Below are 23,485 nucleotides of genomic sequence, written 5' to 3' on the forward strand. Positions count from 1 at the left end.
GACACTTCGCATGGAGCACAGACACTGCACATGGAGCACAGACACTGCACATGGAAAACAGACACTTTACATGGAGCACAGACACTGCACATGGAGCACAGACCCATCACATGGAGCACAGACACTGCACATGGAGCACAGACACTGCACATGGAAAACAGACACTTTACATGGAGCACAGACACTGCACATGGAGCACAGACAGTGCACATTGAGCAAGGACACTGCACATGGAGCACAGACACTGCACATGGAAATGTTTCGTTTTCCTCCAACGTAAATCCTATATTCCAGCTCACTCACTGACACACTCTCCACTCGACCCCTCCCCAACTATGCAATAAAACTCAGGGATGACCTTACAGCTCCCTAACGGAATGTGTCAGAGCGTATTCAATGTTTATCTTTTCTTTGTTCACATTTTCAGGGTGAGAGTCAGCAATAGGGTGAGCATCGCTCCAAAGTCCGCCTCACAACTAATGCCCATACCTGTTTCTCTAATTCTGTTGGAAGGGATGTTAGCGAATTTATCAATCCCTTCTGGCTGTGTGGAAGGGAGGGGTCGGGGGCGAGTCTAGAGTTGTGTTGGTATAGAATGGAAGAGGGATTGAAATAGATGCAGAATTTGACTCTTAATATAAATGCATTATCGAGGGCTTGGGGATTTTACTGAGCTGTTTGAATTTAATACCTCCGATTTTCTAACTAGCTGGTTTATGTTGTTGAAGTATTTCAGTTACTTTTATAGATTTTTGTACAATTCTCTTCAGAAATTGATAAATAAAAGTATTTCGGGCAGGGAGGAGGAGGGGCTGTTTTACCAGAAACTTTGCCCTAACTGTCACTCAAGCTGTCTCGCCCTGCCTCTCACTCTCTCTCTCTCAATCTCATTCTCTCTCTCTCTCTATTTAACTCTCCCTTTCTCAGTCAGGTCGGGGCGGGCTGTATAAAAGCGGAACGTGAAGCAGTTCCCCACTCATTCAGCAGCGATTTGACTGAAGAAGCATCATGTCTGGTCGAGGGAAAGGAGGCAAAGGACTGGGGAAAGGTGGAGCGAAGCGGCACCGCAAAGTGCTTCGCGATAACATCCAGGGCATCACCAAACCGGCCATCCGCCGCCTGGCTCGCCGTGGCGGTGTCAAGCGTATTTCGGGCCTGATCTACGAGGAGACCCGCGGGGTGCTGAAGGTTTTCCTGGAGAATGTGATCAGGGATGCTGTCACCTACACCGAGCACGCCAAGCGGAAGACGGTCACCGCCATGGATGTGGTTTACGCTCTGAAACGCCAAGGCCGCACTCTCTATGGATTCGGCGGCTGAACAAATCGACCCGACTCTATAACAAAACCCAAAGGCTCTTCTAAGAGCCGCCCACAACCTCACATTGAGAGCGGAGACCTTCGAGCGGCAGAGGGAAACCGAGATGTAGTTTTATATAAACACATCTTTCCCAGCTGCGCATTTTCCATTCACAATACTCTCGTGAGTCACACAAGGTTTCATACTTTATTATAGTTCCATTTTCAGTAATTCACTTCCTTTCTATTTCTTGAAGATCAACTCCAAGCTTTGCTGACAGCTCCCAAACTCACACCGATTTCAGTAGATAAAAGGACATCATTTATTATATTTTGATCAGGAGCAGCTATTTTGAGACACATAATTCTCGCTTATTCGCACCATTTTCAACGTGTCTTTTTTCTTCGCTTTCTCTTCCTGAGTCTCTGAAACATGACAGGGCCTGGGAGGTACCTGTATACGATCTTTATATGAATCAGCCTGTATCGATGCAGCATGTTGTCTAGTTCCAGTAAGCACTGAACAGAGCTTTATTCTGGCCTGTTTCAGAACGATCAATGAAAGAATCCGAATTTACACAGCAATGTAAGGCAAAAATTGAGTGGCCCGTGCCGCGGAGCATGTTTAAAACAGACATTCCAGCAAGCATGACACAGAATATTTCCGATTTACTGAGTGAAACATATAATCCTGTTAATCACCTCGATTCTGCATCCCAAGCCGAACGGAAATTCTGCTTTTGGTGCATGGTTTGAACTGTGAAGATACATTTATGCATATTGTGGAAAATAGTTCAAATACATAAAATTGGAGATACAAATGGTTAACATGAAGGGTGCGCAAAACCCCCACACACAACGCCTCCCCCACCCATTAAACACTAGACACAGGGGCTACACCATTCTCTTTTTAACATCAATAGCGCTTTGACATGAAGAAACCGATAAAGTTGATCAGTTTTATATGTGAGACCCAAAATTTCGCCCATCAGTAGGAGTTTTATCCAGTCTGCTGTAAACTGATCAGGGAATGAATGAGAATTTAATTCGTGTTCAGAGGCAGGACGTCGGATCTACGAACGTAATGGGACTCTCAAACACTGATACCAGTTGATATTTAATAATTGAAATTTATTTCAACGGCCTTCAAACTAGGTTTATTTTAATTTCAGTTACTCGTCCCTCTGAAATTGGCGCGCATTTTGAAAATGATGAACTGTCAGTTGCTGCTCCACCAATCAGGGCCCAGAAATCCATGCAGCCCCGCTGCTCTTTTCAAATTTCTCGGCGGGATTGCGCTGCATCCAATCAGGACAGGAGGGAGGTGACGGACAATGTCTTAAATAGACAGACACAGAGCGGCTTCATCATTCTCAGAGTCTGTGTTCCACAGCGTTTGTTATCATGGCCAGGACCAAGCAGACAGCGCGCAAGTCGACCGGAGGGAAAGCTCCCCGCAAGCAGCTGGCGACCAAAGCTGCCCGCAAGAGCGCTCCAGCCACGGGCGGCGTGAAGAAGCCCCATCGCTACAGGCCCGGCACTGTGGCTCTGCGGGAGATCCGCCGCTACCAGAAATCCACCGAGCTGCTGATCCGCAAACTGCCCTTCCAGCGCCTGGTGCGGGAGATCGCTCAGGACTTCAAGACCGACCTGCGCTTCCAGAGCTCGGCCGTCATGGCCCTGCAGGAAGCCAGCGAGGCTTACCTGGTGGGGCTCTTTGAGGACACCAACCTGTGCGCCATCCACGCCAAGCGGGTCACCATCATGCCCAAAGACATCCAGCTGGCGCGCCGTATCCGCGGGGAGCGCGCCTAAACACCCCACCTCATCACCAAGTGCGACAAAGGCTCTTTTAAGAGCCACCAAGTCGGTCAGAGAAAGAGCTGCCATCTCTTAACCACACCAGCACTTTAGCGTCTCAGGCCTACAATTTATTTTCCTCAATTTGTCACCCCGTAACTGACCTTTGTTCCCTTTACTTGATGTTTCAGACTATCTGAGGTCATTTCAAAGGCGATTGTTTTAATGATTTGGGAACGTTTTCCCTAATAGAAGAGTTTGGGCATAAATAGATGCAGCACATACTAACTGATGTCAGTAAGATGTAACAGTGCTAGCAGGATGCGTCTCACTCTAACCCATTCGTTCACAGATATCATCAGGAATGTTTTCATTGCGAAGCGATCGGAATGTTCACACATGCACTAAAACCCGGATTCAGTTTCACATGCCACAAAGGCTCTTTTTTAACGCCGCCTAGTCGTGCAGAGAAAGAGCAGCGATTTCTTATTAAAAGCTCCAGCTCCTAATTGTCAGAGCGACAATTTATTTTCATTCATTTTGTTTAGCCGGTTCCCTCCCTCTGCTGTATTTGGGGTTTGGTGCTGATTCTGTTTACAATTGTATGCAATTTCACATCATTGAATTAGAAATGGGATGACTTAATTATTAAAGAACGTCTTTCTGAACATTGACAATTGGTCATATATAGATGCAGCAGAGACTCCTGATGTCTGGATAAGGCAACAGCGCCAGCGTCTCGTTGTAACCATCGTTTTCACAGATCGCATTAGAAATATAATGTCATTCAGAATCGATAGGGATGTTATCACACATCCGGATAGACAACAGGTCGCCCTTTTCACTGATTCAGTGAGTGGCTCTGAAAAGAGCCTTTGGGTTCTCGGTTTAAAGAATGGTCGCTTCACTTGGTCTTGGCGGCTGCAGAGGCGCCGGTTTTCTTGGGCAGTAGCACGGCCTGGATATTAGGCAGCACTCCGCCCTGAGCGATGGTCACCCCTCCCAGCAGCTTGTTCAGCTCCTCGTCGTTGCGGACGGCCAGCTGCAGGTGCCTGGGGATGATGCGGGTCTTCTTGTTGTCCCGGGCCGCGTTGCCGGCCAGCTCGAGGATTTCAGCCGTCAGGTACTCCAGCACGGCGGCCAGATAGACCGGGGCTCCGGCACCCACACGCTCAGCGTAGTTACCCTTCCTCAGCAGCCTGTGAACGCGGCCCACCGGGAACTGCAGTCCGGCCCGGGAGGAGCGAGACCTGGCCTTGGACCGAGCTTTCCCACCGGTCTTTCCTCTTCCAGACATTGTAACAATCCCGCAAACACTTTCACAGAAAATGCTGATATCCGCCTTCTTTCACTTCTCTTATACCCTCAGGAGGAATGGTGGTGTGCTCAGAACTGATTGGTTAATTGTAATTTTCGTAAAATAATCGTCATATTCTTCATACTGCCAATCAGATCTCTGCTTGACTCACCAATCTGGAGTCGCTACGAAATTGAAATCGGAAAGAAAGACCGCCAAATCGTCAGTTCCCAACCGTTTATAAATTTCATATTTGAAACTACCGCCAAAAAATAAATCAAAGGATAAATCGAACTACAATCCTAATCGCTAATTCATTTTTCAGTCTAAGAATGTAATATTCACTCAATCTCTCTCTAATTGGTCTGGTCTGCAGTTTACCTGTATCTGTTAATTTCTGATTGGGAACGGGGAGGTCCATGTAACTGACATCAAGTGGAAATTCGAGGCCCCCAATTTAGCAGATTCCAATCCTTTGTTTTATTCAATATTGAAAAACTCGCCGTCACATTTGAAAAAGGAAAAACTAATCTCTTGCAGAAAAATCGCCGTTAAATTTAACACAGTCAGTTCCAAGCTATTAAATGATAGGCCTACCTAATTGTACTATATCATTTTTAATCGCAAGTTCCAAGCTAGCGTTTCAAATCAGGAATCCATTCGTGTTTAAAATCGGACCTTTTTGTAGTTCTAACAGCCGGCGAAAAATTACGTTTACTGAGTGCTGCGCTTAAGCAATTTGTCTGGATGTACAAGTGTGATATTGTTTGAAAACATTTTAAAAATGATATTATTTTATTGTATCCATATTGCAGGCTGTTAATTCACTCCAATTCGAAGTGGTTCCGAATGAGTATTTACCTTGTTGCACGACTCGTGTTCGGCCAGTAGATGTCACCAGGTCACTATAACTTGCACTTTATGGTTTCTGAACTCTCGTCGACAAGCAATGGGCCTAATGCTGCTCTTGGAACTGGCCGAGCGAGCCCCCCGTTAAATAGGCAATGGCAGTGGTCAACTCATCGCCCTCCATACTGATCGGTACAAGTTGTTATATTCGGCACTTGCTGTTTTCTGCAATGGAATAGTGACTTTAGCTCTGAACCTCTCCGTCACTGCAATACATTTCTGCATTTTATTCTATAGCTGTCAGGGCCTGGAAGTGAATGTGAGGTGGACTGTGCTTCTGCAACCATCAGCTTTTGCCAAGCTGCAAAAATTGGCAGATTAATTCCGTGTGCATCACTCTCTGGTGCTACACACGAAAGGTGTTTAGAACGTCCATTACGAATATAAGAACAGAAGAAATACGAACAGGAGTCGGCTATTTGGCACCTCGAGCCTGTCTCGCCATTCAATAAGATCATGGCTGATCTCTTTGTGTTTCAATTCCCACTTTATCATCTACCCCCGGTATCCATTGATTCCCTTGCCTATTAAGAATCTACCTACCTCTGTCATAAAAGTTGCCATTGACCCCGCCTCCACCAACTTCTGTGGCAGAGAGATCCAAAGTCACACCGCCCTCTGAAATAGAAAAAAATCCTCATCTCTGTCCAAAAAGGGCGAGTTCTAAGTTAAAACACTGCCCCCTATTCCTCAAAACATCCTCTTGATATTCACCTTGTCAAGGCCATTCAGCATCTTGCATACTTCAATCAATCACCCCTCACTCTTGTCAGCCCCAGTGGAAACAAGCCCAGTCTGTCCAACCTTTCCTCATAAGACAAACAACTGTATCCAGGAACTTATCTAGCAAAGCTCCTCTGAACCTTATGCAATGCACCTCCATTTCGTGTGAAGTTATCCACTTCAGTTTAAAAAACAGCATGGCAGATTATTATTTAATTTGTGATGGATTGGGAAATTTAGTAAAAAGGGAGCTGGGTACCCGTGCACAACAATCACTGACAGCAAACATGCAAGTGCAGGAAGCACTTAAGAAGGCAAATTATATGTTGGCCTTCATCGTGACATGGTTGATTGCAGGAGCAACGGAGTCAACTGAAGCTATACAGGGCCTTGGAAAGACCACTCCTGGAGTATTGTGTGCAGTTTTGGTCAACTTACCTAAGAATGGATACTTTTGCCATAAGAAGAGTGCAGCGAAGTTTCACCAGAGTGATTCCTGGGATGGCAGGATTGTCCTCTGAAGAGAGTTTGGGTCGACTAGGTCTATATTCACTGGAGTTTAAAGGAATGAGAGGGGGTCTCAATGAATGTATAAAATCCTGAGAGGGCTGGAAAGTTTGGATGCATGGATGAAGTTTCCTCTGGCTGGGGGTCTAGAACAAGGGGTCTCAGGATACAGGGTAGATGGTTTACGTGCCAATATATTCCCTCATCTATTCAATATGTATTTTGTGAGTTAACGTTTAATGTATTTTTCTTTTCTGAAATGTATTTCCAGTAATATCTCTCATTTTCCATGATATATATTTTTTTTAATTTCATGCCAGTCATCTAGTAATAGTTGAGTGTGATTTCACTCGATAACTTTCTTGCATTAGTATCTGTGTGTGTTAGTGCATGAGCCTGCGTGTGTGTGAGTCTTTGTGTGGGAGTGTGCAGGTCCCATTTCCCATTTGTCTTTCTCTGGTACAGAATGCAGTTATGGGATTAATTTTAATGAAATTTAAGTGTCTACCTCTGACCATCAGCTGTGTTGGAATTAGTTCCCTATATCTCATTTTTTGTACTGATTGTGTACCTCAAATTTGTGCTCTGTGTAGATGACTCCATTATTCTACATGTGTAGATTTCTTCTGTACTTAATATGCATGCCATGCATATGTGTTGAAATTATGTTTTCAATGCATTAATCTATTACTGTTTCCCGGCTGTGTTGCAGATTTAAACATGGAACTTTGCATCTATCAAAGACAGGGTTTATTCATTTGTTTTGAGTCAGTTAAGATGTAGCGTTCAGGCTGCTACTCAGCAAAAGACTTTGTGAATGATAACAAGATACTTGAACTTAGATACTATGTATGTCATATATGATTGTTTCAGTTTGTAATGACCTTACGTTAGAGAGCATATTGACCTGGCACGTGTTGTGTATTCATTCTGTATGAATTAAAATTGCACTTTTTTTTATGTCAGATATAGTATGATATATTTGGAGGGCAATTTAACCTGTTCCACTGTGGGAGCTCATGGAACATTTTTAGGATTAATTATGTACATTTCAGTTAGTTGCTCTATCTGTAAATAAAACTGCACTCTTCTGAAATGAATGAGCTGCCTTTTAATCCGATAATGTTTGTGATTTTGGACTGGGATTGATGGACCCACCATTCTGCAGTGCTCAGTGAGTGTGAATTGGGGAGAAATATTCTGTCTCCCCTGTTGTATTTGACTGTTGCATTGTACATGTCTATCTGAATCTTGAGATCAATGTGAATCTGATTCCTTCTCACTGTGACGATGGAACTGCTCTTCTGTTATTACTCCGAGCAATAAATTTGCCTATGTCCATTCGAAGCAGAGCGTTGCATTATTATCTTAGATCAGGAATCGATACCTTGGTGCTACTGCAAAAGGGCGGATTGTGGTGCAAAGTTATATCATTATGAGATTGCACGTCAGTGTGTGTCTGTGCTTGTGTGTACTTGTGTGTGTGTGTGTGTGTTTGCATTTATCTGCCCATCTTTAGATTTGGGAGATAATTCATCCTTCTGCAGTATTATATTACGATATATGAATGTGGCGTCACACTCTATTTTTCACTTTTTAACCTCTTAACATGGGGTTTATTCGTTTCCTTTCTGTGAAAAGGGTTTTAAAATGCATCTAATTATTTGCTGCTGTGTGACTGTGAGTTTTGCTTTATAAATGTTTTTAATTGATTCTGGGCTTTACTCTGTATCTTTGACTCTCAGTAATGCACTTGTGGCTATTACTCAGCGCCTGTCTGTGCCTGATTTGTGAGCATGCATCTTACGTTCATTGTTTCTGCCAGGTAATGCATATTTTACTCATTGCCTCTCAGTTACAGGAATGTGGATGTGCAGATTTTATTCTCTATCTGTAATTCTGTGTTATATCAGTGTGATTAATTTTCCTGTTGTTTGCATCAGGGTCAGAATTGTGAGCATGGAAAATTATGCTGAAACTCAGGTTATGTTTAAATGAGTGAGAATTTAATCATTTGCTGTCAATCCCTGTTATGAGAAGGTGTGGTTCACTCTATGCTTATCATATTCTTGTATGACTATTCTCTATGTCTGCACAAATCTTGTTGGTCATTGTCGATTTTGCTGTGAACATGTCAGCCTGTGTTGCCTGAGTGTGTTGTTCACACTGCAGCTTTCAAATCAGTATGTAAGCCTGGGCCTCCCTCCACCCTTACAATTCCCACACCACCACCAGCTCTATCTCTTGGTCTTTGTTACGGGCTGTTATATTTTCATCAGCAACTTTCAGATTTTGATACATTTTGAGGTGTGATTTTTTTCTAGCTAATAACCTTGGTTTTCTCTCCACCCAATCTCTTCCTATTTTGAAAAGTCGGATTTGGAAAAAGTATTTTATTCTGCTCCTTTCTATATCTGGCATGTGTCTGTGTTTTAATTGTCTGCCCCTGTTACGGGAATGTAGCTTTCTTCTGTATCTGTCAGTCCCACCTATGAGAGTGGTGTTATGTTATTCACTGTACTTGTCAATATCTGCTTTATGAATTCGGCAGCACAGCAAAGCCGAATTTCACATTGGAAACGCATGAATGATCATCCTAATTTATCTATTTTTATCGTTATCCTTCTGTGCAGGGACTCGTTCTCTAAGTTGCATTGACAGAATGGTCAATAAACATACAATACAATAAACAGGCAATTATCAAATAATGGTCAACTGCTTACAAGGCAGATATGTTAATCCTTGTCTAAACATCAGACTCTATCCTATGATACACCATCTGCATGTAGGAACACATCACACTATAGAGTTTTGCAGTTTTGAATTTGATTGATATACTTCATTGCATATATATGATTCTCTCATTTCCCCATTACATCATCCAATCTAAAGTGCTTCAGCTGCATCCGTAAATTGTTGCATGGCTCATCCTCTGCCAGGAGATGGCAGCAGTTCACTATAAGTTGGATCTGGCCTTTTCTGATCAAACATCTGGAAAACAATAGGCCTGATGCTGCACGTGAACCTGGCCCAGCTCACCTCTGTTAAAAAGACTACGACAGCGGTCAACTACTTCCGCTCCATACAGATCGTAACAAAGTGTTTTGTTCTGCACTTGATGGCTTCTGTAATGCAATATTCACCCTAACTGGGTATTTCTCGGTCACTGGGATTCATGTATGTGTTTTATGCCATATCTGTTGTTTTCAAGCAAGGAAGATAGATATTGACCTGTAATTGACGGTCTTTGAGTTTCCTGTCACTGCGCGTGTTGACCGTTGCTGTGTGAGTGCGCTTTTTATTCAATACCTGTCAGATAATTTGACATAAGAGACTGTGCCTTTTTGGTTACTTACCAGTTTTTTGATGTTGAGTTCTATACAGCTGTGTGCTTATTCAGGTACGTGAATTAGATTCCACACCAGCAGCTCACCACCCACCGCAAACCCCCGTCCCTCTTGTCTCTCTAGTTCTCCAGGGTGTGTAAAAATGACTTTGCCACGATCTCTGTCAGTTCCTGGTAAATGGGTGCCCGTGTTAGACAGCCCCTGTGAATTTCTGGTGTGTGGGCATTTATTTTGTTATGTAGCAGTTCGTTGCTTGGAAGAGCTGGGTGTTTTTTTTAATTTTCTCTCCCCGTCTATTCTTCAGTATGTAGCATGCAAATGCGGGTTTTTATTCAGCAACTGTTAATAACTGACATGTGAATATGGGTTTTTCATGGCATTTGTCAACGTTTGGAATGTGTGTGGTGTGTGAATATGAATATTGCATTGGGTTATTCAGTGTCAAATGGGTCATCGTGTGTTTAAGTCGACCTCTCAGTTTCTGACATTTAAATGTGAAGATACCTTCAAATTATCAGTTCTTTTGTATGAGTGTCACCTATATTCTGTACCTATTAATCCATTTTAAGCCAAACTAAGATTTACTCATTCTCTCAGTAATGTTATGTTATTATGTACTCTCTGTTATGACTGACTGGACTTTTCTCTCAACTGGCAGTTTCCAATGTATGAAAGTGCCAGTTGATTGGTCCGCATCAGTTTAGGAAATCAATGTATTGCTTCATTCTGTACCTATCCAATTCTGCATGATTATTTTTTTATTAAACACTTCTCACATGATAGTGTTCAATTTATCCGGTCGCTGAGAGACTCTGGTATGTAAGCCTCGGTTTTATTTGGACCTGACTCTTTCAAGTCTGCTTGTGTGTGTTATTGATTCCACCAGCAGGAGAAATAAGGAAAATCCAGTGGATGTGATGGATTTGGATTTTCAGAAGGCTTCTGATAAAATCCCACAATAGAGTTTAGTATGGAAAATGAAAGCACATGGCATTGGCATAAATATATTTGCATGGATTGAGAATTGGTAGCAGACAGGAAACAAAGAGTAGGAATCAATGGATCTTATTTGGAGTGATAGACAATGACTCCATGGAGTACCAAAGGGATCAGTGTTTTGGCCCCAGCTATTCACAATCTGTAACAATAATTTGCCTGAGAAAACCAAACGTATTATTTCCAGGTTTGCTGACAACATGAAACTTGGTGGGAATGTCAGTGGTAAGGAGGATTCCAAGATCTTTCAAGGCAATTTAGACAAGTTGATTGAGTGGGTAAATACAAGGCAGATGCTTTAGAATGTCGATTACAACATAAGAACAGAAGAAATAGGAACAGAAGTAGACCATCTGGCATCTCGAGCCAGTCTCACCATTGAGTAAGATCATGGCTGATCACTTTGTGTTTCAATTCCCACATAAATATCTAACCCCGATAACCTTTGATTAACTTACCTATTAAGAATCTATCTAACTCTGCCTAAAAAGTCTCAATGACCCTACCTCCATCGCCGACTGAGGCAGAGAGTTCCAAAGTCACACAACCCCCTGAGTGAGAAAAAAAAATTGTCAATCTGCCCCAAAAAGGGTGACCTCTAACTTAAAAACAGTGATCCCTATTTCTTTTAACATCCTCTTGATGTCCACATTCTCAAGGCCATTCAGGATCTTGTATAATTCAATCAATCACCCCTCACTCTTCTAAGCCCCAGTGGAGCAAACCCAGTCTGTCCATCATTTCCTTATGAGAAAACCAACTTATTCCAGGTAACTATCTAGTAAAGCTCATCTGAACCACCTCCTATTAGTGTGAAGTTATCCACATCAGTTGAAAAGACAGCATGGCAGAATATTATATAAATGGTGATGGATTAGGAAATGTTGAAGTAAAAAGGGAGCTGTGTTCCGGTGCACACCAGACACTGAGACCAAGCATGCAGGTGCAGGAATGTATTGTCAAAATTCCATGTATGTACTGACAGATGCTTCTTGTCTGTGTGTGTCAGTGTGTGCTGTACGTGTACGTATGTCCATGTTTGACATTTATGAACTTTTGGCCATTCCATTTCTGTGTTTCATTGTATTTGTGTGCTTGTGTGTGAGTGTTTGTGTCTCTAGGTGAGCATGTTTCTGAATATTTGCATGAGTGTGTGGGAGAGAAAGTGCAAGTTTGTTTCTGTGTGCATGTGTTTAGGCAAAAGTGTGTTTGTGCGAGTGTGTGTGCTTGTGTGTGTGTGAGGGCCAGTGTGTAAGTTTGTGTGCCTGTGCATGTTTAGGTGTTTGTTTGTGTTTGTATTTAATAGATGGTGTGTGCATATGTGATTATGTATGTTATGAGAGTGTGTGTTTGCTTTGCATGTTTGTCTGTGTGTAATTGCATAAGCCTGTGACTGTGTCAGTGTTTGTCTGGGAGTGTGCAGAGATCATTTGAAATTTGAATTTCTCTGGTACAGAATGCAGCTTTGAAATTAATTTTAGTGAAATTTAAGTGTCTACACTGTGAATGTCTGTTTTTGTGAAATTAATTCCCAAAATCTCAATTATGCTCTGTACATAATATGTATCCCATGCATATTTGTGAAAACTATTTCCTCAATACATTAATCCAGTATTGTTTCCCGGCTCTGATGTGGCTTTAAATATTAAAGATTCATTTCTCAAAGACAGATTTTATTCATTTGCTTGAGTCAACTAAGGTGTAGCATTCAGGCTGCAAATTGGCAAAATTATTTTTGAATGATAACGAGACACTTGAACTCACATGCTGTGTATGTCATACCTGATTGATTCATTTTGTAATGATTTAATGTTTTGAATCACAGTTAGAATATTGACCTGGCATGTATTGGGTATTCATGCTGTGTTAATTAAAATTACATTTTTCTTTATTCCAGATTTTGCATGAGATTTTTGAGGGGAAATTCAATCTGTTCTTCTGTGAAATCCCACAATAAATTCTTAGGAAAATTTTGTGCATTTCAGACAGTTGGTCCATCTGTGGCTAAGACTGCACTCTTCTGAAATTAATGAGCTGCCTGTTAATCTGATAATAATAGTAGTTTTGGAGTGAGATTGATGGACCGACCATTATGTGGCGCTCAGTGAGTGTGAACTGGGGATAAATAATATCTCTCTCCTGTTGTATTTGACTGTTGCATTGGAAACGTCTACCTAAAACTTAAGATCAAAGTGAATCTGATTCCTGCTCTCTGTGACGAGGAACTGCTGTTCTGCTGTGTTCTTTGAACAATAATGTGCCCATGTCCATTCGAAGCAGAGGGCTGCATCATTATTTTAGCTGGCGAATCAGTACCTTGTCCCTGGTGCACAAGGGGAGATGGTAGCCTAATGTTATATCATTATGAGATTGCTGGTGAGTGTGTGTCTGTGCATGTGTGTTGGTGTGTGTGTGTGTGTTTACCTGCCACTCTTTCCTATGGGAGAAATTTCTTCTCGTACACTGTTGATATTACAATATATGAATGTGTGATCACACTGAATCTTTGACTTTTTAACATCTTACGATGGGGTTTATTCATTCCCTGTCTGTGCATAGGGATTTCAAAATGCACCTAGTTATTTGCTGCTGTGTGACTGTGTGTTTTATTTTATAAATGTTTGTAATTGATTCTGGGCTTTACTCTGTATCTTTGACACTCTGTAATACACTTGTGGCTACCATTCTGCACATGCCTCTGCCTGAATTGTGAAGATGCATCTTACATTGATTGTTTCTGACATGTCATGCATATTTTACTCATTGCCTATCCGTTACTGGTATGTGGATGTGCAGATTTTATTCTGTATCTGTAATTTTGTGATATGTCAGTGTGATTCATTTTCCTCTTGTTTGTGTCAGGATCAGAAATCTGGGCATGGCATAGTTGTATTGACATTGGGCTAGTTATCTGGAGACACACGGTAATGCTCTGGGTTTGAACCCTGCCACGGGAGATCATGGAATTTGAAATCAATAAAAGTATGATTTGAATTAATGATCACCATGAAACCATTGTCGATTGTGGTAAAAAAAAACCCTACTGGTTCATTAACATCCTTTAGAGAAGGAAATCTGTCATCATTGTACATGTGACTCTAGACTCACACTTAAATGCCATCTGAAATGGACTATCTAGCCACTCAATTCTAACAAAGGCTACAAAGAGGTCAGTGACAATGGCATAATTAGCCATGTTGACCCTGAAGGAGAAGGGCAGCAGATAGATGAAAATACCATCACCTGGAAGTTCCCATCCAGGGTACTCACCTTTCTGACTTGGAAATATGCTACTATTGCTGAGGCAGAATCCTGGAACTCGAGCCCACAGAACTGTGGGTGTATCTACACCACAGGGACTGCAGTGGTTCAAGAAATCAGCTCACCTCTGCCTTCTCATTTGCAATTAAGTGCAGGCCCAGCCTGCGAAGTCCACATCTCAGGAATGAATAAAATAAAAGTATGATATTGTATGAGATCCTTGGTATTAAATGTAATGTGTTGCTTTTTGAATGTTGGGTACATTCATTGATTAATTGTGTAAATTGCAATCAGCTTTATTACTTGATATTTAAATTGCAGCCAATGGTCCATTCTTGTGACATGCATGGAGTACACTTCAATCTGATAATGGCTGTGAGTTTGGACTGAAATTGGTGGACCTGCCATTCAGAGGTACTGAGTAGGAGTGTTTCGTGATTGTTCCAACAATCTCCTCAACCCCGTGCGCCTCTGAGTGTTTGACTATTGAATTGAGCACATGTATCTGGTATGACTTCAATTTGACTCTGAATATTACTGTTCGTGGTGATGGTGTAAATGATGTTCTGTCTGTATCTCAGCATTCTGTGAGTAATATCATACCTGCTGTCTTTTAGAAGAAGACATCTGCATTTTAATTTGGCTGGAGCAATCATCAGCTTGAAACTGATCCCTTCATGTACTTGCCTAGAGGAAGAAACACATCTCTTGTAACTCAAGATCAGCGGAGGCATTTGAAAGAACTTAGATCAAAGTGAACTGTTAACTGAGAATCAATTTTTATAATGTGCTACAAATCATAAGGAAAATTAAAATAGTACAATGTCTGATTCCACTTCAGCACCCTGCTTTGATACTTTTCCAACAATTGAGTGACATTCAGAAACAATCCTGACCTGTTCTGATCCAAGGATGTCACTAGCCTAGGGGACAGAGGCATTGATGCAGGTCAGCTTTCAATCTCCAGCTCCCATTGTTAGAGCCGTCACCTGAAACTAACAGCCGCTGTTACAATGTTTCTATAACACTTATCACTTGAAAAGCTGGTCCCTGCGATAGGTGATATTTAGATGATTGTTCCCCATCCTCACTGTCCGCCTGTTCCCACTGTCCACTGTCCAAATGCCGACAAGTTGCATGAATCAGCAGCAATACTTGGAATATACATTACAGCATTGAGGAGAGAAAATCCCAATAGATTTCAATTGCAGCTTCCTCAGGTTGTGTCTCCCTCAGCAGGGCCACACACAGCCCCAGAAAGGCCTCTCTCCGTCAACCCGCTCACTGCAAGTTTCGGAACTCGCTCCCTCATCGCTCCGCCTCTTTCAAACAGCCCGCGGGTCTCCTCGAACTTACCCCAAGTCAATGATGATTTCTGTGTCTACACTGACAACCCGGTGACTGCTGGAATCAGAACGCTGTTTACTCGCTTACCCGGGCCCTAATATTTCCATTTCTATCTGTTTGAAAGAAAGGTCTCCCCCTCACTGAGTGAAAAGCTTTCAATGGCGGAGTGGTGGAGAAAGGAAGCGCATGCGCTCTTCCAGTTATGTCTGAGAAACTTAAGGAGCGCAATGCGCAAGCGCTTATCTGGAATTGACGTCACAGAAGCAACATCATTTGCTCCTCCCCTCAGTCTATGTTCTCCAGCTTGAGCATCATTACTGGGACTATGTGGAACGGGCAGAGTTTTAGGCAGGTGTGCGATGCCTGTATGAAGTTCAAAGTTATATCGTTCCCTGCTGCATCTTTGCTGTTCATTCACCGGTTTAGGAAATCAATCCTCCCAGCGAATATATGTAGCAAAAAAAAAAAATGCTGGAAAAACTCAGCAGATCTGACGATATCTGTGCAGAGAAAGAGTGTCTTTGTCCCTACAGATGGTGTCAGACCTGATGAGGTTTCCCAGTATTTTTTGATTTTGTTTCAGATTTCCAGCATCCGCAGAATGTTGCCTTTATCCCAGTAAATCTACTTATTTGCTGAGACCGCGCAGAAGTTCATATCTGATCTCAAAGAACCCAGTTTAATAGAAACAGATTGAAACTGTCAATCACTTAGTGTCATATTGAACTATTTTTGGCGAATTATTCCAGAGAGCTCCAGAGGTTATCGAACGTTACATTTTAGATACTATTCACCTCACTCTCTGCAATTTTCCTCTTTGTGTGAAGAAATGTGTCTGCCTCTGGACCAGTATTAGCTGGAGCTGAATCGCGTGAAATCTCACTGCTGTCAGTTTTAAATTAGTTTTACCGATCAGGTTCAGTAACTTCGGTGTTTCAAAAAGAAAACCTGCCAATCTTCTAAGTTCCAATGATTATAATTCAACTTGCTCAAAATTCCCTCATCAGTCAACAATATCATTTCAGGACTCATTATCATTCACTGAACTATTTCAAGAGATGTATATCCCTCTATAGTTCCTCCCGGTATTTGCAACACAATTATTAATTGAGATTTGCGCAAATTCTATCGAAAAGCTGATAATGTGTCTGTCTCTATCTGATGGTGGATATGAGGACCAGTCGCTGTTATGTTGACACATGTTAGGCACAGAGAGACTATTCTCTCTGTCGTTATCTCTCTCACAAAGAATCACAGAACCAAAATGCAAAATAGGCCCTTCGTAGCCTCGAGGCTTCACAGACAGATGAGAAACACCTAACCTACCAACCTAATCCCATTTACCCTAAATTGGCACCTTGAATGTTATGACGTGCCAAGTGCTCATCCAGGTACTTTTTAAAGGATGTGAGGCAACCTGCATCCACGACCCTCCCAGGCAGCGTATTCCAGACCCTCACCACCCTCTGGGTAAAAAGGTTTTTCCACACATCCTCCCTAAACTTCCAGCCCCTCACTTTGAACTTAGGCCCTTATGTGATTGACCCTACACCTATGGGGAACAACTGCTCCCTATGCACCCTGTCCATGCCTCTCATAATCTTGTACACCTCGATCAGGTCACCCCTCAGTCTTCTCTGCTCCAACGTAAACAACCCAAGTCTATCCGTCCCTTCTTCATAACTTAAATATTTCATCCCTGGCAACTTCCTGTGAATATCCTCTGCACCCCTCCAGTGCAATCACATCCTTCATTTAATTTGGCGACCAGAACTGCACAAAGTATTCCAGCTGTGGCCACACCAAGATTCTATACAACTCCAACATGACATCCCTACCTTTGTAATCTATGCCCCGATTGATAAAGGCAGTTTTCAGATCTGCATTTTTCAACACCTCCCTAACATGCCCCTCCGCCATCAGAAATCTATGGACACACAAGCCAAAGTCCCTTTCTTCCTCCGAACTTCCAAGTGTCATGTCATTCATTGAATACTGCTTTGTCAAATTACTACTTCAAAAGTGTATATCCTCACAATTTTGAGGGTTAAGTTCCATCTGCCACTTATCTGCCCTTTTGACGAACCCATCTATATCTTCCTGTAGCCCAAGACACTCAACCCCACTGTTAAACACCCGGCCAATCATTGTAACATCCGCAAACTTACTAATCCTACACCCCACATAGTCATCTATGTCGTTCCTATAATTGACAAATATTAGTGATCTGAGAACAGACCCATTTGGTGCGCCACTGGGCACTGGCTTCCAATAACTAAAGCATCCTTCTGTCATCATCCTCTGCCTCCCACAACTCGGCCAATTTTGAATCTGCCTTATCAAATTATCTTTAATCCCATGTGCATTTGTCTTATTTATAAGTCTCCCATGTGGGACCTTGTCAAAAGCTTTGCTGAAATCTATATAAACTACATCAACTACAATACCCTCATCTACACACCTCGTCACCGCCTCAAAAAAGTCAAACAAATTTGTTAGGGATGATCTGCCACTGAAAATGAAATGCTTAATATCCCTAATCAAACCTTGCCTCTCCAAGTGCAGATAATTATTATGCTTTAGTAATTTCTCCAATAGTTTACCTCCCACTGACGTGAAAATCACTAGCCTCTTGTTCGCTAGCTTATCTCCACAACCCTTCTTAAAAGCAAAACCACATTAGCTGTTCTCCAGTCCTCGGACACCACCACCATGCCCAGAGTGGAATTAAAAATTCGGGACAGAGCTGCTTTTATCTCCTCCCTTGCTTCCCTCTGCAGTCTGGGACAAAAATCATCTGGACCTGGAATATTCGTCCACTTTTAAGCCTGCCAACACCTCCAAAGCCTTGTCACTCCAGATATCAATTTGCTTATGAACCTTGCAAACTCTTTCGCCTAGTTAGACACCTTCATCCTCATTCGCTTATGTGACGATGGATTTGAAGTATTCATTCAAGGCTCTAGCTCTTTCCTCTGGCTCTACCCATAGATTGCCCAGGTTGTCTCATATCGGCTTTACTCTTTCCCTGGTTATATACTTCCCATTCACATACTTATAGAATATCTTGGGATTTCTCCCTACTTTTACCAGGCAGAGCTTTCTCATATCCCCTCTTTGTTCTCCTTTTAGACTTCTTAAGCTCCACCCTGCACTATCTGTACTCCACTATTGCCTCTGCTGATTTGTTCCCTTTGTACATGCTAAAAGTCTCCCTTTCCCTTCTCATCGTATCCTGAACATATCTGGTCACCCATAGTTCTCTGGGCATGTTAATCCTTTTTGTCACCATAGAGGGAACATGTTGAGCATATAGGCTCCCCATTTCATTTTTGAAACCACCCCACACCCCACCCCCCCAACTGTTCCTCTGTAGATTTCCCCACAACTAACTCTTCCCAGTCTACTTTGGTCAGATCCTGCCTTATTTTACTAAAATCCACTCTACCCCAATTCAAAACATTTTGTTCTTGCAACTTTTCGATTTCTTTTTCCATAAGAAACTTACTCTGTACCATGTTGTGGTCGCTATCACTAAAATGCTCGCCCACCAACACTTCAGCCTCCTGTCCGTGTTCATTCCCCAGAATTAGGTCCAGCTATGCACCATCACTTTTAGAACTCTCTACATATTGACTTAAACAGTTCTCCTGTACACATTTCAAGAAATCCACTCCGTCCAAGCCCTTATCACTATGTCTATCCTAATTAATTTTGGGAATGTTGAAATCACCTAATATAATTACCCTACTGCTATCGTTTTACAAACCTCCACAACTTGTAACATAATTGCTCCTCAATTTCCCGCTGACTATCTGGGAGTCTATAATTAACACTTAATAACGAGGTTGACCCTGTTTAATCCTAAACCCTACTATCAAAACTTCATTAGATGCATCCTCACTGAAGTAACTGAAGTCTTAATTAATAATGCAATGCGCCCTCCACTTTGACCACCCCCCCTCCCCTGTCTCATCTGAAGATGCTATATCCCGGAATGTTGAGCTGCCAATACTGCCCTTCCCTCAACCACGTCTCAGTGATGGCTACTATGTCATAATTCCACGAGTCAATCCTCACTCTTAACTCATCCGTTTTACCTGCAATACTCCTGGCACCAAAGTAGAGGCCATCCAGCCTTGCCTTACTCCCCTGAAACTTATTGCAGCTGTACTCCCTCTGACTTGATTGTTTTACTGGATTCTCATGTGTCCCGATTCTGCTAACATTCTCCCCCTGCCAAATAAGTTTAAATTTCTCACAACAGCATTAGCCTAACTGCTTGTGTCGCACTCTCACTCTCTCTGTCTCTCACTCCCACTCTCTATCTCTCTCTCATTCACGATTGCTTCCACTCTCTCTTTACACTCTTGCTCACTTTCGCCATCCCATCGCTCTACATCTGGTGCTGAGAATGATACTGATGCTGTGATCCGTCCTCCAATAACATGCGTGACACAGTCAGTGTTCTTCACCCTCTCAGAAATTCAGGTCTGACATTTCATCTGATTATCTCTAATAAGAAAATCGAAGCGTGTCCTCAAAATCTCTGTCACTGCCAGGAACGTGACTATCCGCGAGTGCATGTTCATGCATAACTTGCCCCGCTCTGTTTGTTGCGATAAGTGTACATTGCAAACTGTGAAATTGTGACTGTCAGTTCTGGAGGTGCAACATAAACAGGGAGTTCTGGAGGGACCGGGAGGAGATATTTTATATTGTCGCCAGAAATAAATATTTGATGTGAGCTATTCAGATAATAACCTGAAGTCACATATGATTGGTTCCTCCATGGAATCTGCGAATCAGACAATCTGCGAGTCCCATGTGATTTATTTTTTCTGAATTTACAATCTGCAGCAAATTAATAGAAAGACAAGCAATGTTCGAAAAGAGGAGTAATTATCTCCTGATTCCCTTACATTAGATAGTGGTTTCAGACTGTGAAGATGGAGATGTGAATGTTGTGTAAGAGAGCGTTGGAAGAGGGCGGGCGAGTCAGAGGAATGAAACTGTGCTTGTGTGTTTGTTCTGATCATGATATTTCCGAGTCCCGCTTGCCTAAAATAAAAATATTTCCCATTCAAAAATTCTCCCTGTTCCCCAGCTTAACCCCAAAGTGAGATTTCAAGAGCATTTCTGCGTTGTTTTGAAGATTTCAGTCTAAAAGTAGAGGACATGTCAGCGATCGGGTGAAGGAGCGGCAGTAAATCCGGTTTTAGTCGAAATTAGAGTTTTCAATTCGGTTGAAATATTTTCGACAGCAAACATTACAATGTCAGAGATAAGAAGGATTCAGTCTGGGACACTGGAGAGCCGGAATTTCCATGGAATTGGGGAGTTTGTGAAGAGAGAGAAACACAGAGAGGCAGCAGCAGCCTAGAGTTGACAGCAGCTTGTCTCCGCCCCGTCCGCTCGCTGCCTTTAAGTTGCTCAGTGCCGCCACCAGCGGCTTCATTTCTCACCAGGTTCACATTGACAGAGATACTTTTTGTGCAGACTCCCGGAACATGACCGATACCGCAGCAGACGAAACGGCTCCTCCAGCCGCTCCCGCCGCCCAGGTCAAGACTCCCAAGAAGAAGAAGGCGGCTCCCCGGAGCGGAGCAGCCGGTCCCAAGCTGGGCGAGCAGATCCTCAAGGTTGTGGCGGATTGCAGCGATCGCAAGGGGATGTCGCTGCCCGCCATCAAGAAGGCGCTGCGCGGCATAGGGCTGGATGTGGATAAACTCGGCTCCCAGATCAAGCAAAGCATCAAGAGGAATGTGAAGAATGGCTTCCTGGTTCAGGTCAAGGGCACGGGCGCCTCGGGATCCTTCAAAGTCCCTAAGAACACAGCCCCGGGGAAAGTGGGGAAGAAGGCGAAGGCAGCAGCTGGCAAGAAATCTCCAGTGAAGAAAGCGGCAGCCAAGAAGGTGACAGCAAAGAAAGCAGCGGCCAAGAAAACACCTTTCAAGAAAGCAGCAGCCAAGAAATCCCCAGCGAAGAAAGCAGCAGCCAAGAAATCCCCAGCCAAGAAAGCAGCAGCCAAGAAAACAGCCAAGAAGGCGGCAACTCCAAAAAAGCCGGTAAAGAAAGCAGCCCCCAAGAAAAAGTCTCCTGCCAAGAAGGTGACGGGTGTCAAAAAAGTGGCCAAAGCCAGGGCCAAGCCCAAAACGAGATAAACAAAGGCAGGAAAGAAGGGAAAGCTCCCAGCAAATTGTGAACCTCTGAACCCAAAGGCTCTTCTCAGAGCCACCCACATTTCACATGAAAGAGCTGATCCCCTGATCATTTGATCCCTATCTCGGAGCTGGGAGCAGATTCCAGATGGAAATGTTTCGTTTTCCTCCCACGTAAATCCCATTTTCCCGCTCACTCACCGACACACTCTCCAACTGACCCCTCCCCAACTATGCAATAAAACTCAGGGATGACCTTACAGCTCCCTTATCGGGATGTGTCAAAGTGCATTCAATGTTATTCTTTTCTTTATTCACATTTTCAACGTGAGAGTCAGCAATAGAGTGAGCATCGCTGCAAAGTCCGCCTCACAACTAAGGCCCATACCTGTTGTTTCTCTAAATCTGTTGGAAGAGATGTTAGCGAATTTCTGAATCCCATTTGGCAGTGTGGAGGGGAGGGGTAGGAGGCGAGACTAGAGGTGTGTTGGTACAGAATAGGAGATAATTTGAAATAGATGCAGACATTTGACTCATAATAGAAATTCAGTATCGAGGGAAGCATATTTTTGTGAGGATTGGATTTAATACCTAGAATTTTCGAACTAGCTGGTTTATGATCTTGAAGTATTTCAGTTACGTTTATTTTTTTCTGTACAGCTCCCTTCAGAATTTGATAAATAAGTGTATTTCGGGGAGGCAGAAGGAGGGGCTGTTGTACCAGAGACATCGCCCTGACTGTCACTCAGGCTGTCTCGGCCCACCTCCTTCACTCTCTCTCTAATTCTCCCTTTCTCAGCTAGGTCGGGTCGAGCTGTATAAAAGCTGAAAGTGAAGCTGCTCCCCCGCTCATTCAGCAGCGATTTGACTGAAGAAGCATTATGTCTGGCAGAGGGAAAGGAGGCAAAGGACTGGGGAAAGGCGGAGCGAAGCGGCATCGCAAAGTGCTTCGCGATAACATCCAGGGCATCACCAAACCGGCCATCCGCCGCCTGGCTCGCCGTGGCGGTGTCAAGCGCATTTCGGGCCTGATCTACGAGGAGACCCGCGGGGTGCTGAAGGTTTTCCTGGAGAATGTGATCAGGGATGCTGTCACCTACACCGAGCACGCCAAGCGGAAGACGGTCACCGCCATGGATGTGGTCTACGCTCTGAAACGGCAGGGCCGCACTCTCTATGGATTCGGCGGCTGAACAAATCGACTTGATTCTATAACACAACCCAAAGGCTCTTCTAAGAGCCGCCCACAACCTCACATTGAGAGCGGAGACCTCTTTAGGGGAGATGAAGAACGTAATCTTTGTACTTTTACTACGAGGTATAGCTTTGCCACCAATGCGTCCACTTTTCACAGCAGCATCGTGAGTCACAAAAATGCCATGGTTTAATTTAAACCAGTTTTCAAAAACTGGCTTCCTTTTAAGCTCCCGAATCTCGATTCCAAACTTGACTTAAGAACACGGCTGTACCCAACATAAGGTCGAATTTGATCAGAATTAGCTATTCTCAAACATTGCATTCCCCTTCGTCACTCTATTTTAACTGTTTTTATTCACATTGTTTTCGGTTCATGGGTCCTTAGCGCCACTCAGGGCTTGGAAGCTACCATTAGCGGAGGTTTATATGAATCAGCCGGAATCGATGTAGCATGTTGTCTGGTTCCAGGTTGCAAAGAACAGCTTTATTCTGGCTTGTTTCAGAACAGCCAGATAAAGTATCCGAATTCAAGACGGGTTATAAGGCAGACATTGACTGTCTCTTGCTGCCGAATATATTCAGATCAGATTCTACAGCAGGCATGAATCAAACTATTATCGATTTGCAGACCTGAAAATTAAA

General features: G+C 43.1%; 2 protein-coding genes across 7 annotated transcripts in view; one reads left to right on the top strand and one right to left on the bottom strand.

Moving 5' to 3' along the window:
• Positions 1-1,008: 1,008 nt before the first annotated feature.
• Positions 1,009-22,839, top strand: LOC121274893. The gene is made up of 3 exons (XM_041182284.1): positions 1,009-1,294; positions 2,656-3,031; positions 22,521-22,839. Exons 1-3 carry the CDS (start codon positions 1,009-1,011, stop codon positions 22,837-22,839), a joined length of 981 nt encoding a protein of 326 aa, XP_041038218.1.
• The window catches only part of LOC121274869 (histone H2AX), a 57,324-nt gene continuing 36,818 nt past the window's right edge, over positions 2,980-23,485 (bottom strand). For 2 of the 6 annotated variants that reach the window (XM_041182253.1, XM_041182255.1), the window contains 3 exons: positions 14,742-14,825; positions 5,257-5,469; positions 2,980-4,580 (listed from right to left, as the gene is read on the bottom strand). In XM_041182253.1, coding sequence (XP_041038187.1) covers positions 4,003-4,395 — 393 coding nt within the window. In that variant the 5' untranslated portion in view covers positions 4,396-4,580; positions 5,257-5,469; positions 14,742-14,825 and the 3' untranslated portion in view covers positions 2,980-4,002. Of the gene's footprint in view, positions 4,581-5,256; positions 5,470-5,847; positions 5,923-14,741; positions 14,826-15,034; positions 15,345-15,494; positions 15,663-23,485 lie in introns of those variants that run through there. The other 4 variants (XM_041182254.1, XM_041182251.1, XM_041182249.1 and 1 more) reach the window with 4 other exon arrangements.

The sequence above is a fragment of the Carcharodon carcharias genome (assembly GCF_017639515.1).
Source record: "Carcharodon carcharias isolate sCarCar2 chromosome 39 unlocalized genomic scaffold, sCarCar2.pri SUPER_39_unloc_1, whole genome shotgun sequence".
Taxonomy (NCBI): Eukaryota; Metazoa; Chordata; class Chondrichthyes; order Lamniformes; family Lamnidae; genus Carcharodon; species Carcharodon carcharias.